Source organism: Betta splendens, chromosome 24, assembly GCF_900634795.4.
Source record: "Betta splendens chromosome 24, fBetSpl5.4, whole genome shotgun sequence".
NCBI lineage: Eukaryota > Metazoa > Chordata > Actinopteri > Anabantiformes > Osphronemidae > Betta > Betta splendens.
The window spans coordinates 5592314-5609580 of record NC_040901.2 but is presented as its reverse complement, the minus strand read 5'-3'; the positions used below and the strand labels follow the sequence as shown (position 1 = coordinate 5609580).

Sequence of the window (17267 nt, the reverse complement as noted above, 5' to 3'; positions counted from 1 at the left end):
TGATCGTAGGCAATGCTGTTTTACCTCGCGTTCCCACTCGAGGTCGCCGCATCGACGTTGATATAAAAACATAGGTCATATTTATTAAGAGAGCATAAGAAAATGTGAAGTTAAAACAACATTGAACGCTGACTACGAATTAAATTAAACTTTAAATATTTGATAATTTTAAACTTAGTAAAACTACAACACGTCGCAAGGAGATGACGGGGCTGAAGACGCCGTGCGTGGCGTGGTTGAAGATCTCGACGCTGCGCCACTCTACGCCAGAGAATATCTTTGCGGAGCCTTGGCTGCAGCTGCGGGTCGGTGAATGCATGGTGTCCACCGACGGAGCCCGACCAGTAGCCGCAAAAGACGTGGACGCCGCTGGCGAAGAGGCCGTTTCGAGCTTTATGTTCCTCAGCTGATCTCGGAAGCAACGCAGCCATGGGCGTGGAAGTCGAGACGATATCTCCCGGCGATGGCAAGTTGCTTTATCCGCTTGTGTGTGTGTGTGTGTGTGTGTGTGTGTGTGTGTGTGTGTGTGTGTGTGTGTGTTTTGATGGGGGGGAGGTTGGGAGCGCTGGGAGCTCGGTGGTTCCCCAGGATCCCGTTCAAATCTCTGCTAAAGCAAAATATAACTCACGTTTAACGCCAGGTCTGGTGCTATAGAGTAAAATGGACTTTATCATTAGAGCCAGTACATCATATTAATAATCGGGTCATAATTCAACATTTTCCTAGAAACCTCCCTAATGTCACAATGGGTTTAAGCTTAATGTTTTAAATTGAGCATTTATTAAAGTGATTAGGCGCCATAAGGCTTTTTGCTCACAGTAACGTAATCAGCGGCATTTGATAAGCCCTCACCCTGGAAATACAAGCTCCCACCCGGGCTAGAGTTTCACTACGAGGCTGAGATGAACAGACGCATGTGTGCATGTATTTCTGCAGGGCTAAGGAGGCCAGGAGCTTAAGCCAGGGAGCCAGCGGGTGCACGAACGCACAATCACACTTATTTTTTCCTCTCTCCCAACAGGAAGAACGTTTCCAAAGAAGGGCCAGACGTGTGTTGTTCATTACATAGGTAACACACTCATTCATCCGCCCTGTCGGAGTCCATGAAAGCAGACAAGTGTTCCAGTCCCGTCTCCTTGTCCAGACAGGAAATGTATCCCTCCCTGTGTGTGTGTGTGTGTGTGTGTGTGTGTGTGTGTGTGTGTGTGTGTGTGTGTGTGTGTGTGTGTGTGTGTGTGTGTCAGACATATCAGGGCCACTGCTTGGCTCGGTTTCCATCCCAGCTCCTGCGCTGCACACAGTCAGCAGGACATGTGTGCACCTGTGTGTAACAGGATGGAGCTGTCACCACAGTCTGAAAGTGTTCATACCCCTTTTGCTTTTACTCGTGGTGCCGGTTACATGTCTGACTCACCGCACGTACACACACACACACACACACACACGCTTTGTTTCCCTTGTGTTTTCCTCTTGTCAGATTGCTCAACTCCGAGGCCGGGCAGCAAGACGCTTGGGAAATAAATTCGGGTTATGCTGCACCCTGGGGTTGGCAGTCCAGACAACTAGGTCAGACAGAAAGTAAACAAACCACGTTCACATGTCAGCCGTCTGTCGGCATATCACAGGGTTATTACGCGCTTATAAAAGCGAGTGCGTGCGCTCGGGCGTACAAATGTTGGAGGGAGCCTTTTCAAGGCGGTGGAAGGAGTAATCAGATTACCTCTTGTGACCTGATCCCTGCAGAGATCAGCTGCCGGAGTGACAAATTCTGCTATAATTGGCGATGATAGCACGTTGCTGGAAAGCCTGGAGCCATGGACAGTGAATTTCACCCATAAGCTGAGTGGTGGCATATATAAATATATATTGTTGTGTAAGGAGGGGAAATGAATTAGCAGCAAGTGGAAGGAGATGCTGATATTGATGTTGTGAGGTGTTGAAATCGAGTCAGGACATTAATTGATTTGTTCGACAATGAGTAAAGAAACTCACAGAAACTCCTTCAGACGGCGTTTGAGTCGTACTTTCACCCCCGGGATTGTAAAAATGCACACACACACACACACACACACACAGAGATAAGAGCAGGGCCTGCCCAAATTAGCGGAGCCACCGGTCTGGTGAACGGCTGCGTCAGGACAAAATAATTAGAAAGGCTGCTCCCTCTCCTCCACACACACATTCTGGCTCCGTTCACGCCTGACTGGGCATCGGCCCACGGAGCAGCCGCTCTATCAGCAGCACCTCACGCCGCAGGCTGTGGGACCTCTGTGAGCTCCCATCTGTTTGTTTTTTTTGTTTATTTTCTTTGCATGGCGAGACAAAAGTCAGCGATAACGAGGCAGGTTGCAGAGTCAGACAGGATTCAGGTGCGGTGAAGACGACTGCTGCCTGTTGGGGCAGCGGTCGGCGATGATGATGATGATGTCACGCCCAAATGCGGACGTCATTCCTTACCATGTTTGAGCTCCAGGCGCGCGGTGTGAAACGTGCTAAGGCTGAGACCCGGCGGCCCTTGGTGCGAAACACGGAAATAGATGGAGTGGCTTGTATGTCAGGAGGTGCTAAATTTGCCTCCCGGGGGGTGGGGGGTGGGGGGGGGGGGGGGGGGGGGGGGGGTATGTTGTGGTGGAATAGCATGGGAAGTGTTCAATACCGAGATCAGGAGGAAGTGAGAAACGGTTTTAATGGGGGAGTTGCGGCGTCTGCCGGGGGAACGGGCTGGAAAAGGTTGTGGGGATTGGATTTCCAAAAGAGATGCATCATGAAAAAAAAATCGAAATGACGTTTGTGAGAATGTAATTTACCATAAGATCTATATTATGGGATTAATGCATCACAATGTGTCCGACAGGCTCCCGACACTAATATGAGGGAGAAATAACAGCTCATGAATTATGATCCAACAAATTACTATTATTAGTGTGAATTATTATGATTAGTGCTTCATTTCTAAGGTTCATGTGCTTTATGCTGTGACACACAGAAGCTCTTTTCAGCCTGTCAGACAGATAACGTTTCACCCGCACTTGGGCCGAGGGGGTAGTTGTGCTGGCATCCATCCTAGACGTGTGTGTGTGGGGGGGGGGTGTCTGAGACAGGATACAGTAAGCTGAGTAAAAATAACCCCACCCCTGTGTCTTGTTGCAGATCTAGTCAAAGCACTGCAAAAGTGCAAAAGGCCTCGCGTCAGGAAGGAGCGGTTCCGCCCCTGCGTTCGAAACAGCGGCGATACGAGCTTGGGCGGTAGCGTACGAATAACAATGGCGTAGAGTCCGGCCCCCACGTCAGCAGCCACACATCAGTGCACTCACTACCTATAAGATTCCTCCCACCTGTGAACCTGCACGGCACCGGCGCCGGTAACTGACCCCGGGCCTCCGATCGGACGCGTGCACCCGGTGACTCTGCGGCTGCACCGGGCTGCCCCGACGAGACGGGGGCCGCCGTGATTCTTGGAAGTGATGGCGCTACTAATTTTAGGAGAGAAAATGAAAGCGGAGACGGAGTACAGTACGGCTCAGCGTCAGCTAAATGCCAGGGAGACGCACTTGTTGGACTGCAGAGAAGCGAGGAGGGGAAAAAAAGCCTTTAAACGCGCTAGTTCATGAGTTCATGTCGGCGTAAACTCAACGGCCCGTTCAGAATGTAATCAGAGTGGAGATGGGAGGTCACAGAGGGCACGTTGCTCCTACGAATAAAGTGGAGCTTGTGTTTGGATGTGCAGCGTTTCACAGTCGTGGTGTTGTCGTTTCGCTGCTCGCTGCTCCGTCTTTGTTCCCCGTCTCTCCCTGCGGTCTACATACAGGCACAAAAATGGCCTAGTTAACTTAAAAATAATCTCCAAACCAGGCCAGCGCTTCCTGATCCGCGTCTCCTTTGTTCATTCGGGCAATTGAAATGGACCCAAGGACCTGATAAGAACTCAGAGCTCCTCTAGTCTGAAAAGGCCGCATTCGCAAACGCGAGCCGCCGAGGAAACGGGCCGGCCGGCGCTCGCTGGGGTTTAGCCTCAGCACCTATGAGCGCACAAATCCCGTCCGTTGTTCCTTTCGTTGTGTCAGATTACTGAAATGAATATGGACTCGTTTCTCTTTCTCGGGCAGGAATGTTGCAGAACGGGAAAAAGTTTGACTCCTCCAGAGACAGGAACAAGCCCTTTAAGTTCAAGATCGGGCGCTCAGAGGTCATCAAGGGCTGGGAGGAAGGGATCCCACAGGTAGGAAGCGCCTGCTGTCTGACTATTTATGACCACAGAGACTCTGTTAGTCTTTGATTAATAAACTGTAAATAAGAACTTGGCACAGATGAAAGCACACAGCTGCTCTCAGGACATGAAGCCCACTTTGTTCACATCCCATTGATGGGATTGGAGCGCACGCTGCTTCTATAGATTCAACACCTTCGTTGTTCTCCCCTTGTTTTCAGATGAGCCTCGGCCAGAGGGCTAAGATCACCTGCACGCCAGACATGGCTTACGGGGCGACGGGCCACCCCGGCGTCATCCCCCCAAATGCAACACTCATTTTCGATGTGGAACTGCTCAAGATGGAGTGACGCCTGCGATTTTAAAAAATATATACACATATATACAAAAAGGCAGAAGGTTCATGAAGATGCATTCTCCACAACCTGTTACCACAGGGAGACCATACCTGGCTGCTGCCCCCTCACCCTGCCCTCCACCCGCTCTTTGATATCTCCAGGTTCGATATATGAACTGATCTAGCGCCGCTCCATCGCTGTCGTAATAACAACTGAAGGATCCCGTTCATCAACATCACGCGAGACGCTGCAGCACACACACGCCACTCTTTGGTTTCCGTGCGTTAGAGATGCTTTGTTTGTCGCTTTTCATTTCGAGTTGTACATTTTGTTGAATCCAGAGTTACTAGAGCCGTGTTACATTTCTGCCTTACAGTTTCAACAACAGGGTAGGGTACAACACTACCGCTCTGTATACTGACTGGGCATTATATACCACTGTCTGCATTGACACTTTGAGAAAGGTCTGTCCTGCTGGATGCTCTGATTGATGCTGCTATGTTTAGTACGTTTTATATCCCTCATAACCATTTACTGCGACTGTGCCCTATCCTGTCGAAATCAACCCAATACTGTACAGATCTCTGCTACAGCTACGACAGTTTATCGACCAACTCTTAAATAAAAATGGCATGTACTATACTGAGAAATTTGAATTATTTTTTGTGTGATTTAATGTATTTAGTGTTCATTCTAACTAAGATTATTTAATATGTAGAGTAATGGTTTAGATAATGCTTAAAAGATTTTATTTTGTATTTTTAAATTACTCAGAATGTGAAAAACAGGCGCAACAGCCGATGTTACTGATCTCTACAGTCTTCAACAATCTTTGTTTTAGTGTTTACTTCCGGTTTCGCAGGGCTTTTAAAAATCTTTATTAATCATTTACGATACAAAATGTTGACATTCAAGAAATGTCTCAGAAAATACTCACAATTATAATAGTTTATAAGTAATGGGGAAAAAATCTAATTCAGCCATAACGAGTAATAAATATGAATCCAGGAGCGGTGTCCCACTGACCGGAGCCGGCGATTGGTTGGCAGGTGATGTTAGCAGTCTCGATTGGGTGGTCCAACACACGCCTTTATTCAGCCTGGAGGTCCACAACAGGCAAGGTCAGGAAAATACCTGCAAATATAACGAAATGCGCACCGTTACACACGCGGATGCAACATGCGTCGTGTTAGCAACTGTCGTTTCTGTCACATACTGTACGCGACGCGAACTAGCTAACGGCGCTTAGCTTTGGGCTAATAGCGTTAGCTTAAGTCACGTCATTCCAGTGGGAACTTTTGCACTTGTTTTGACATTAGTTGAAAAAATTGACTTTACGTCCATCTTTTCAACGTCGGGGACAAGCGTGACACGCACCTGTGGTTGGGTTAACGATACGTTCAGGTAGCAGAGCTGCTTCATGGCTAACTAGCTTAAACCTTGACGTCAGCTAGCATTACCATTAACATCTTTGTTGACAAGTTGTATCAAGCGGCGATCCAGGCTGGTTCTGTTATCGTAAAACATATAACCGGGTTATATTGTTATTAGGCAAAATCTGTTTGTAGCACTGTTTAATATTACTGTCTTATACCTAACACAACTGGAGCCCTTCCTTTTGATTTCTTCTTCTTTGGTTTTATTTCTGTATTGGGGATTGCATCCCCTCACTCTCACCTTTTTTGTTATGACTTCGGTGGGAGACGTGGGTGCTCTTTCAATGATCACAATATGTTCACATATGTTCAGTTGTTTTATACTAAGTGTTGTTCGGGTTGTTTATAGTCATTATCTATGGTTACAGTCTTATACAGATATATCAATACTTTTAGGTCGCAGACACTGTTTTTCTTTTACTTCTGTTGATTTTAGGTACAGGTGAGAGGGCAGATTTTTACCCTGGTGTGGGTTGTGTTATACTTTTATCAGAATAAACTGGATGATTCTAAATCCCGGCTGTGAGTCAAAACAACACAACAAATAAAACTACACAACGCAGAAAGCCACTGGTTACAAAGGCATATAAATGATTGTAAACTGTCTATCAGTAATTTATTAGTGCAGGCTTTTTGCACTGTGACATAGGCTAATGTAGCAACAGTGTCTCTTCCTAATTGATCTCAGGTGATTCATGCGCGTCTGACTGACGCCACAGTAAGGATGCTGTCGGCACGGAGGGCATGTGCGAGGGTGGCTGCCCAGCGCCTGGCCAGAGTGTGCGTCTCCTCCTGGGCGCACCAGCAGCGCTCCGCCATTCACACGTCCCCATCACAGCTCCAGGACCGGGTCGAGCTGCACCCTGAATGGGCCAGCTTGGCCAAGACACAGTTGAAGGGGAAGAACCCAGAAGATCTCATCTGGCGCACACCCGAGGGGATCAACATCAAGCCCGTGTACACAACGGTGGACTCTGCAAATTGTGCTGATGAGTTGCCAGGGGTGTTTCCGTACACCAGGGGGCCCTATCCCACCATGTACACGTACAGGCCGTGGACAATCAGGCAGTATGCGGGCTTCAGTACCGTGGAGGAGAGCAACAAGTTCTATAAAGACAACATCAAAGGTGCATAGTGTTTGGTTTTATGTCTTATTAGATTTTGGCTTTCATGAAAAGTGCACTGATTTCAAGTCCTGGTTATTCTCTCATGCTCTATATCCTCTGCTTTATCCGTTCAGCTGGACAGCAGGGCCTCTCTGTGGCTTTCGACCTCCCCACGCACCGAGGCTACGACTCCGACAACCCCCGGGTCCACGGGGACGTCGGCATGGCCGGAGTAGCCATAGACACGGTCGAGGACATGAAGATGCTCTTCGACGGTATCCCACTGGAGAAGATGTCCGTTTCCATGACGATGAACGGAGCGGTCATCCCTGTGTTGGCCATGTTTATAGTGACTGGAGAGGAGCAGGGTGTGTCCAAAAAGAAACTCACTGGCACCATTCAGAATGACATTCTGAAAGAGTTTATGGTGCGGAACACCTATATTTTCCCCCCAGAACCTTCAATGCACGCCATTGCCGACATCTTCGCTTATACCTCTAAGGTACGTTGCACAGGTGTGTCATATCTGCGTAATCTGCGTTATGGAGCTAAACCTGACCTGTGAGCTGTCCATTTCATGACTGTGTTTACAGCACATGCCCAAGTTCAACTCTATATCCATCAGTGGCTACCACCTGCAGGAGGCTGGAGCCGACGCCATCCTGGAAGTAGCCTACACCATCGCCAACGGCCTGGAGTACTGTCGCACCGGCCTGAAGGCAGGCTTGACGATCGATGAGTTCGCTCCAAGGTATGAAATGTAGTAATTGTAAGGGAGATGAGATCTGAGAGCATTTCACAGCTGTAGCCTGATAATGTATGTTGCAATGGGATTCATCATAAATTACTGCATACATCAATACAGTTGTAGCCACAGTGATACCAGTAATGGTCTAGTCCTAAGTCTATAAATAGAGATGCTCTATACAGGTGCTGTCCAGGGGGCCTCTCTCCAGTACTATCACCATTATTTTTGTGTCCTTTTTACTGCCTTGCCATTACTCCTCATAAAAGAGCTACCTGTGCATCTAGTCCACCAGAGCGCCCTGTGGGCTCAACCCTGCTCCACATAATAATCTTCAGAGACTTGCTGCCTTGAATCGATCTAGAGATGTCACTCAGTTGGAGAAAATCAATTTTTTTCTTCTTCAGCTCTTCTGGCCTCTTTGTGAGTCTGTATCTTCAGTTCACACAAAAACTTGCAGTTAACTGTTTGGATTAAAGGGTTTTGTCATGTGTGATTTATCTTTTTTGCCTCTTAGTTGTTTTGACTTCATTTCTGCTAAGCTTTATAAAGACACTTTTAAACACTGTCTTTTGGTATTTTTATGCTGTTAGCATTCTGTTCCATATCAACTGTCCTAACAGATACCACAGTTGATTCCATTGCCTCTGGTCCAGTACAGATAGTGTAGTTACACACATTAGAGCCTTAATGGTGTTTACAGATGCAGTTAAAAGTGATTATGCTGTTTTCTTCTTGTGCTTAGATTGTCATTTTTCTGGGGTATTGGCATGAATTTCTACATGGAGATCGCTAAGCTGAGAGCAGCCAGAAGGCTTTGGGCCACGCTCATTAAAGAAAACTTCCAGCCCAATAATGCCAAGTCTCTCCTCCTGCGCACTCACTGCCAGACATCAGGCTGGTCTCTCACCGAGCAGGTAAATACAGGTCATTGTGTAATGTGCTGGTTTAGTAACTTTAATTACAGCATTATGGCTGCTGTTGTTAGGATCCATACAACAATGTGATCCGCACGGTGATCGAAGCGATGGCCGCCGTGTTCGGGGGGACCCAGTCGCTCCACACCAACTCGTTCGATGAAGCTTTGGGCTTGCCCACGGTGAAGAGCGCCCGCATTGCCAGGAACACCCAGATCATCATCCAGGAGGAGTCTGGCATCCCCAGAGTGGCGGATCCGTGGGGGGGCTCACACATGATGGAGGCGCTCACAGATGACGTCTACCAGGCTGCTATGAAGGTTTGACAGAGCTGTCTAGCTCAGATGTCCTAGGCTTTTAAATCACTTCTGACGCCTGTTTGTCCTCTGTGTAGTTCATTACAGACATTGAGGAGATGGGAGGCATGGCCAGAGCTGTGGCAGAGGGTATTCCAAAACTTCGTATAGAAGAATGTGCAGCTCGAAGACAGGCTCGCATCGATTCGGGTACAATCGTATATTTATTCCTGTTCTCCAAATCTACATGGTGTTGTTCATTCTCTCTGATTCCCCATGGAAACACAACTAGGCAGGGCTGTGTTTTATTGATTGATCTTGTTGCTCTAGCAGGTTCCTGTTCACTGGCCTGAAGTTGATTTTTGTGCTGTTATGAGTCGCTTGTGCTCGTGTTCTTATTTTTCCAAAAACTTGTTGTTTACCTCCTGATGAGTGTTTGAACTCTGACTGAACGTCTCCTCCCTCCCTTTCTTCTTTCAGGATCAGAAGTCATTGTCGGGGTCAACAAGTACCGTCTGGAAAAGGAGGAGACTGTGGAGGTGTTGGCAATAGATAACACTACTGTACGTCAGAAGCAGATTGAAAAACTGAAAAAGGTGAGTCTCTCTTCAACATAAAGCAGTTGTATCTGACACATGTATCTGTACAACTCATTCATGTTCACTGGTCAGACAGGAGATAAGGTGGATACATGTTGTAGGCAGAGCAGTCGGACGCCGTCTGTGCCGTGTTTGTTTCATGTCGCGTGTCCTTTTGTTTAGGTGAGAGAGAGTCGTGATCCTGAGGTAGCAAAGAGGTGTCTGCTAGCCATTGAAGAGTGTGCCAGGACCAGGGAGGGCAACCTTCTGGCGCTGGCTGTGGAGGCAGCTCGAGCCAGGTCACATCTCCTCTACCGAATATTACCGCAGTGTTTGTTTGTAGAGGTCGAACACGGTGTTAATCACTGCTTTATTACAGATGTTCTGTCGGTGAAATCACGGATGCCATGAAGAAAGTGTTTGGCGAGCACAAGGCCAGCACCAGGATGGTGAGCGGGGCCTACCGCAGCGAGTACGGGGAGCATGAGGAGATCGCCCTGGCCAACAACAGGTAGAGAGCAGCTCTACAAGCTGAACAATGTCGGCGTCATCGCTGGATACAGACAGTCGCTTGTATCTGAGCACTTTTCTCGTGATTCACATTGAAGAGTTGCAGACTTTAAGAAGCATGAGGGCAGGAACCCTCGCCTGCTGGTGGCGAAGATGGGACAGGACGGCCACGACAGAGGAGCCAAAGTCATCGCCACCGGGTTTGCAGACCTGGGCTTTGACGTGGACATCGGCCCGCTCTTTCAGGTCGGTGACGCACAGTAGAGCATCAGACTCACTTCACAGCAGTAGACATGAAATGAAATGGGCTTCACTGACACGAGTTTAGATTCTGATGCTGGGATCAAAGTGTAAAACCCTGCTGACTCCCTGACCCGATTCCCAGCTGTCTGTTCACTGGTCTCCATTCATTAGACGACCTGATGACATGTACATATCCAGGGTGCGTGCATCGCTGCTCGAGTTGTCACATTTTGTCGGCATAATTTGCCGTGATGTCAAGCCCAGCCTCAGGCAGCGAGCTTAATTAATAATGAAACACCAAGCGCGGTGCTAAACAGCTGCTTTTTAGCACAGCGCTCCCTTTTTTTTCTTTTTTCAACGAATCGTGTTTCAAGTTGGAGATTGCTGAAGCGTTTGTCACTGGCCTCGGTTTGAACCGGCGACGCTCCACCTACTGTAGACAAGAAACAGAAAAGCTTTGGCATCAGCAGTGCTCTTGTAAAATGCATTGTAACAAATGCAGTTAAAGAAGGCCATCCCTTTAGGTTTCAGCTTTAGCTTTTTGTGCTGTAGCTGATCTGTGTCACATTTTGATTCTCCAGACACTGTGTTCTGCTTGTCATCCTCAGACTCCTGTGGAAGTTGCCCAGCAGGCGGTGGATGCGGACGTGCACTGCGTTGGGGTCAGCACACTCGCTGCAGGACACAAGACTCTCGTCCCCGAGCTCATCAAGGAACTACGGAAGCTCAACAGGCCAGATATCCTGGTCATCTGTGGAGGCGTCATCCCACCACAGGTAACATCTGTAACATCTGTCTGTCCAATGTCTGAGCTCGACAATCATTTGTGTTCATGTCAGGTCCTGTTTATTTATGTGGCCTATTGCAGGAGTGTTGTAGGCTGCTCATTCATGATTAACATCACTTAGGAGATTGTCTAGAGTATAATTTGCATAATCACGCTGACATTTAGCATATTTTCTCTTTTGAACAACAAATGGTAAATCCCACTTTAGCTGCTGTGTGTCTAAACTGCGTTCTACCTCTTTCTGGTCTTTTTGCAGGACTATGAGTTCTTGTATCAGAGTGGCGTGTCCGCCATCTTCGGCCCTGGAACCAGGATCCCCCAAGCGGCAGTGGAGGTCGTCGACAACATTGAAAAGAGCCTGGAGAAAATTCGACAGGCCATGTGAATGTGAAAACGAAGCGATTCCTTCATGCTGTGATGGCAGTGTCACAGAAAAGAGCCCTGACTTTTGTACATTGGTTGTAAAAATGTATTTGCTTACTTTGGTTTGACACTTGTGCACTTGCCAGTTTTGTGCTAGTATCAACAAATATTAGGAATAAAAATGGGTCATAATCAATACCAGACCATTATCTGATCATGATCATTCTGTATGTATAATTTAAACTCACAGAACAGTGACTGCAATCTGATGGAGTATTTTTCTAAGTATGATTCTGAATAAAAAAAGAAATTTGGAAATGTGTCTCTTATTATGTAAACAGCAGCAACACGTTTTGGGCCTGTGTTGTCTGGTTGGATCAGCCAATGTGTTGGCGTAGTAGCACAATCTGGTGCCTGAGGTAAAGTAAAGACGCAGACACAGAGCAGTCCAGTTAGGTTTTATTTGCCCAGTGCAGTGTCATCAAACGTGCTTATAACAGCTGGTCACATCCTCAATGGAAGAGACACAGACTGATACTGAAACAGCTTCTACAGTTAAAAAGGTGCAAATGTTTCTGACAGTTCTATGACACAAGATTCTGCTCAGTGACAGTACTGATTATTCCTGAAGACGTTTGTAGCGACAATAACAATAATCTAATCAATAATTTGTGAGTTTTTATCTGAAACAGGAAATACAAACATCTCATTTTTATGTGACCCCTCATAAGAGTGAAAAAGCAGAATGTAGGACTTGAGGTTTCTCTGCTTCATCGTTGCTTTAGTCCAGTCTTTGGTTTGTCATAGTAACAGATGACCCAGTCACACATTTCACTCATCAAGAAGCTGTCAAGTCTGAGGATGAGACTGAGGCTGATGACAGCAGAAACCACTGACATGTAGATGACATGGGTGAACAATTCAGAAAAAGATGTGAACACGACCAAAAGACAAACAGAGAAACCGAATACATCACAAAGACACGATATTTAATGTTCACGCTGATCAACTTTATTTGTTTTCGTGAATGTTCATTTCATCCAAAGAAGCTGGAACAGAGGCGACAACAGACACTGGACTATAAACAGGTGGGGTGATTCCTGAAAGGGTCACTGTGAGATTGCCAATGGAGCGTATTTCATCAGTCTTTCTACAGTCTTTCCCCTGATGCGTGAGCCTCCAAACCCGTCCTTCAAGCCAAAGTCAGCATGTTTGACTCGGTGGTGTCCCGTACGGACGGGGCCGCTGCGTGCGTCTTGGGGCTCCTGAGCTTCACCATATAAACGGCGTCGTCGTGGGCGGAGCTGGACACGCGGTAGGACCTCGTGCACAGGCAGGAGCCCCGCATCTCCCTCACCTCCCTCTTGAAGCTCCGGCTGAAGACGTAGTAGATCACGGGGTTGTAGACGGTGGAGCTCTTGGCGAACATGCACGGCAGCAGGCTGAGCTCGGGCGGGACGGCGCCGCTGTCGCGCAGCACGGACCACAGGCTGACCAGGCCGTACGGCGCCCAGCAGCCGACGAAGCCGGCGCTGACCAGGACGGCGATCTGCAGCGGAGGAGGAGAGAGGGGGGAGCGAGGATGCGCCTCAACCCTGCACCGGAGGAGCGGAGCACTCACCGTCAGCAGCCTCCGGTGGAGCCGGACCACGTTGGGCAGCCGGCTGCCGCCGCGCGGCTTCCTGTAGGCGCAGTGGAGCCTGAAGGCGATGCCGAAGTAGCAGCCGGCGATGACGAGCGCCGGCGCCGCCAGGTTGAAGGCGAACAGGGCGACGACGAAGGAGAAGCCCTCGTGCTTCATCTGACCCCAGGCCAGCGAGCAGGACAGGCCGAAGGGCTCGGGCCCGTAGCGGCCCCAGCCCAGGACGGGGAGCAGGGCCCAGACCAGGGCGTACAGCCACGTCCACGCGCACAGCACCTTCACCTTCATCCAGCCGATCTTCTCCTCTACAGGCAGAAAACGGCCCGTGATAGTAAACCTATTAGAGATGTGACAAGGCGGCTTCTCAGACTGAGGTGCTGCTTTGGTTGAAGCAGCAGCTGGATCATTAATCCAGATGCAAAGGGAAGTGTGGAACCTCCCTGAGGGGTTGATCGAAGTCATAAAACATAGAGTTGCTCACTGGCCTGTGTTTTTAAATATTGATTTAAAGTATGGATCACAGACACCACCTCTGCATTAACATGGATTTTACACTTTGCACGATCGTTATGATGCCAATGTTGTGACATGCTGGGAGTGGGTGCGCTACTCACCAGGACGCTGCAGATTGAGGGACACGATGAAGCGCACCACGGCCAGCACAGTCAGATTCATGATGCTGGCGACGCCGAAGAAGAACCCCGCCAGGCCGTAGTACACACACACGGCGTCTCCGCCGAGCCAGCGGTGGCTCCACGCCGAGGCCACGGCCAGCGGGTACATGGTGACCGCTGCTCCCAGGTCCGTCAGCGCCAGGTTCACGCTCAGCAGCTCGGGGGGCTTCATCCTCGCCGACCTTTTGAACGCCATCACCAGGACCAGCAGGTTCCCGATGATGGAGAGCACCGCTGAGACAGACGGGGGGAGGGGAGGAGGAGGAGGACTGTGCCGTCAGTTATAATGAAGCACGCTTGCGTTTGTGACAAATGCGTTTCACAGGAATAAACAAATCACGAGCCTCGCTGCAGGTTTGAGCAGTGGCAGGTTGATGAACAATGCACTTTTTAGACGCAAGATGCCTTCATAGCGTGTGTGTGTGTGTGTGTGTGTGTGTGTGTGTGTGTGTGTGTGTGTGTGTGTGTGTGTGTGCGCGCCAGAGAGATAGCAGGTGGTCTTAATTTATCCCATATCTGACAGAACTGTCAACAACGGGACAGGAAATAACGGAGTCAGACTTTAATTCTCAGACTTTGTATGGACACACGTTACTGTCTGCAGGGGCAGCTTTATATGCGACTGAACATCTGCTCGCACAGGCACAGTAAAGTGAAGGCAGCCGGGTTTACGAGCTGAATTGAATTTCTAAAAGCAGTAAAGCTGTTGGGGTGTGGCCGAGCCCATCAGCTGCTGAAGCAGTTTACTCCCCAGTAAAACAGGAAAAAAACACATCTGACATTTGAAAGGGCTCTGAAATATGACTTTCAGCTTGTTTTATGTAACATCATTGTCCTAAAAAGTATTTTTAAGCTATGGCTCACGTTTCTGACTGCGTCACGGTGCATTTGGCTCATATCCCTGCAGTTCTCGGGCTTCTGACGAGGTCGGACGGTGAGGTTCTGATGTTTCATGATGCTCTGTTCTGACAATATGACCAAGCAAACCAGTCTTTGACAAAAGCTGGTTAAATCCAACAAGCAAATACAAAGTTGACCATTTAAATATTTCAGCGCATGGAGACATGATTTGAACCGTCCTCTGTCTAAACGGAGCCCCGTTCCTGACGCCGGATCGTCTGTGGGAGTATTTAAGCGTGAAGCGCAGTGAACCCAGTCGTCCTACGGCTCACTGGGAATCACGTTCATGAGAATGCATCTGGATCGATAGCTCTCACCACTTACTGCACTAAAAAAAAGAAACCAATCAATGGGGCGCAATTATAGGCACCCTTTGCGAATAAGGCGGCGCAATTAAGCAGCAGGAGGTCGGAATTAGCATACGGTTGAGTCAACGCCTCACTGGAACATTCTCACCTTCACGGACATCTCCACCTACTGAACAGTTGGGAAGCACTTAATAACAGTGCAACTATTCCTGATACACCTACGTAATCTGCTTATGCATATATTCATTCTCATCAGCTCGCACTTCCTAAATCCATTTGTTGGCCCCAGGATCACACGTCACACTGTGCAATACTGTGTAATATTTGACCTGAGGGACCGTGAGAAAACCGTCAAGAAAAAGAAAACATCTGCATTTTTAATGTATGATGCCTCACAGGGGTTCAGAGAATGTATTGATCTGCACTTAATTGTCTGTTAACAGATAAAATGAAAGAACAAGCAATGCAGACGCCCAGAGATCATCATAATGAAATGCAGATTGGGAGTGAGGAGAAGGTTTTAGTATGTATAAACTGGACCAGCAAAGTTTGAAGATAAATGAGAGTCAAATATATTGGTCATCTGTGTAATTAAGCATTGAAGAAAAGAAAGGAGAGAAATCATGGACACCGTCTCTGCAGGAGTCGCACTTGATAAATTATGAAGTTACACAAAACACAACAAGAGGATTTGCACAAAGCTGCTTTGAGTTAATCACTGGACTGTTACAGCTGTTTCCCCTTCACAGACCTCAGGAAAACAGCATATTCACATGTCAATACTTCAAACAGTGAAGGCACCACTGTGCAGTTGTAGATGATCCTAATCTTCTAATTAGACCCTTATACGCAAACAATAAAGGTAATAAACGCATCTATTACTGTCAGGTGAGTTTAAAGAATACAATCAATGATGTCAAAGTGTACTTTTACTTTCTTGCTGCATCGTATGATCTATCTTTAGAACTGCACACACCTCTTGGCGTCCTTTACTGCGGTGGACGGGACTCACCTACGACCAGCAGGTAACAGCCTGCGCCGATGTCCACCGCTGGCGACAAAGTGGAGCTGTAGGCGTCCATTGAGAGCGCCGCGACCCGTCTTCATAGGACGGAAAGTCAAAGTGCTCCCTGGTGTTTTTTTTACAGCCGCGACATCCACCTGTCGTCAAGATGTGGGAGGCTGAGAGTCCTGCGCTGCAGCTGGAGCGTGCAGCCTGTCGTCATGTGCAGGGCTGGGCTTCCATCCGCACATCAGCTCAGTCAAGTGCGCAACAAGTGCGCAAAAACGCCTGAAAAACGCACTTTGTATTATTATTATTATTATTATTATTATTATTATTATTATTATTATTATTATTATTATTATTATTATTATTATTAGGAACTGATTAATAAAGCTGTAAAAGCTGTTGTGATGGTGTATTTGAAAACCCCGATTCCAGTGGTTCGTTGGTTTTATTGTTCAGTGCCTTCAGTAAATGAATGTCACAAATGGGTCGCTTCTCAAATGGATCTCCAAGCGTCATGACTAAAAGAAGTAATTATTCTGTTGAAGTGGAACAAAAGACGCTTTCTGTGTCAAAAGACAGTAGATTTGATCTATTACTGCGTACGTTTTTATCTGTGCTTTTCCATTTTAGTCTCTGAATTCGCTGTGAGCGCGTGACCGTGAGTCCATTGTGTCGACTCGGTGACCCGCACCGTCCGGACCGAGGGAATGACAGGTGCAGCCGAGGGGGAGCAGGCGTCCTTATACTCAAGTGACAGCATTACAATACTGTCTGTCAGAGCACAGAGGAACGTGGAGCAGGGGGATACTAATCATTTCCCGTTCCTACGTGATAAGTACTGTACGTGGAGGTGAGGTGTTGATTGGAGAGCTTTTGGTTGCTTATTTAGCCCGAGGGGGAGGCGGTCACACTGTGGTGAGGTGTTGATTATAGACCCTGACCAAACTATTGTGTCATCTGAACACGTTTACTGACGATGGCTCAGTAAGAATAACAGAGATGAACCAACACCTGTTGAGAAAACCTGAAACCCTTTGAAATAATTTAATATAAAGAAATATGCATGAGATGATGTGGAATTACAGTATAAGAGGCGTAGCTGATATGCAGCTCTCATTGGCTGCAGCCTGGGTAGCACCGCCCCCTCCTCTGACGGCTCATATCTCATTTTTGTAGAAGAGAATCCTAATTTAATATTAAGAATG

At 47.8% G+C, this 17267-nt stretch overlaps 3 protein-coding genes and 1 long non-coding RNA gene across 7 annotated transcripts; 2 read left to right on the top strand and 2 right to left on the bottom strand.

Annotated features, from left to right (window-relative positions):
* Nucleotides 1–217: 217 nt before the first annotated feature.
* fkbp1b (FKBP prolyl isomerase 1B) lies at nucleotides 218–5187 on the top strand. Of its 2 annotated transcripts, none has more exons than XM_055506452.1 (4): nucleotides 218–470; nucleotides 1026–1069; nucleotides 4107–4219; nucleotides 4429–5187. In XM_055506452.1, exons 1-4 carry the CDS (start codon nucleotides 430–432, stop codon nucleotides 4555–4557), a joined length of 327 nt encoding a protein of 108 aa, XP_055362427.1. In that variant the 5' UTR covers nucleotides 218–429; the 3' UTR covers nucleotides 4558–5187. The 2 variants fall into 2 exon arrangements, with proteins under 2 accessions (XP_055362427.1, XP_028997207.1); XM_029141374.3 differs by having other exon boundaries at nucleotides 226–466; nucleotides 1022–1069.
* A 240-nt stretch (nucleotides 5188–5427) lies between these two features.
* On the top strand, nucleotides 5428–11844 carry mmut (methylmalonyl CoA mutase). 2 transcript variants are annotated; one of them, XM_029141371.3, is made up of 13 exons: nucleotides 5428–5666; nucleotides 6670–7108; nucleotides 7222–7589; nucleotides 7681–7838; nucleotides 8578–8749; nucleotides 8821–9069; nucleotides 9144–9255; nucleotides 9526–9641; nucleotides 9807–9922; nucleotides 10003–10134; nucleotides 10232–10379; nucleotides 10985–11152; nucleotides 11420–11844. In XM_029141371.3, exons 1-13 carry the CDS (start codon nucleotides 5598–5600, stop codon nucleotides 11546–11548), a joined length of 2376 nt encoding a protein of 791 aa, XP_028997204.1. In that variant the 5' UTR covers nucleotides 5428–5597; the 3' UTR covers nucleotides 11549–11844. The 2 variants fall into 2 exon arrangements, with proteins under 2 accessions (XP_028997204.1, XP_028997205.1); XM_029141372.3 differs by lacking the exon at nucleotides 5428–5666 and adding an exon at nucleotides 5716–5949.
* On the bottom strand, nucleotides 5542–6244 carry LOC114849690 (uncharacterized). The gene is made up of 3 exons (XR_003784668.3): nucleotides 6140–6244; nucleotides 5923–6055; nucleotides 5542–5679 (listed from the first exon to the last, which is right to left on the bottom strand). It is a non-coding gene; the product is annotated as an uncharacterized LOC114849690 (long non-coding RNA).
* A 113-nt stretch (nucleotides 11845–11957) lies between the features above and the next one.
* Nucleotides 11958–16279, bottom strand: opn8b (opsin 8, group member b). 2 transcript variants are annotated; one of them, XM_029141266.3, is made up of 4 exons: nucleotides 16063–16279; nucleotides 13783–14076; nucleotides 13148–13473; nucleotides 11959–13075 (listed from the first exon to the last, which is right to left on the bottom strand). In XM_029141266.3, the coding sequence occupies exons 1-4, from the start codon at nucleotides 16130–16132 to the stop codon at nucleotides 12719–12721; spliced, it is 1047 nt and encodes a 348-aa protein (XP_028997099.1). In that variant the 5' UTR covers nucleotides 16133–16279; the 3' UTR covers nucleotides 11959–12718. The 2 variants fall into 2 exon arrangements, with proteins under 2 accessions (XP_028997097.1, XP_028997099.1); XM_029141264.3 differs by having other exon boundaries at nucleotides 11958–13473.
* Between the last annotated feature and the right edge of the window lie 988 nt (nucleotides 16280–17267).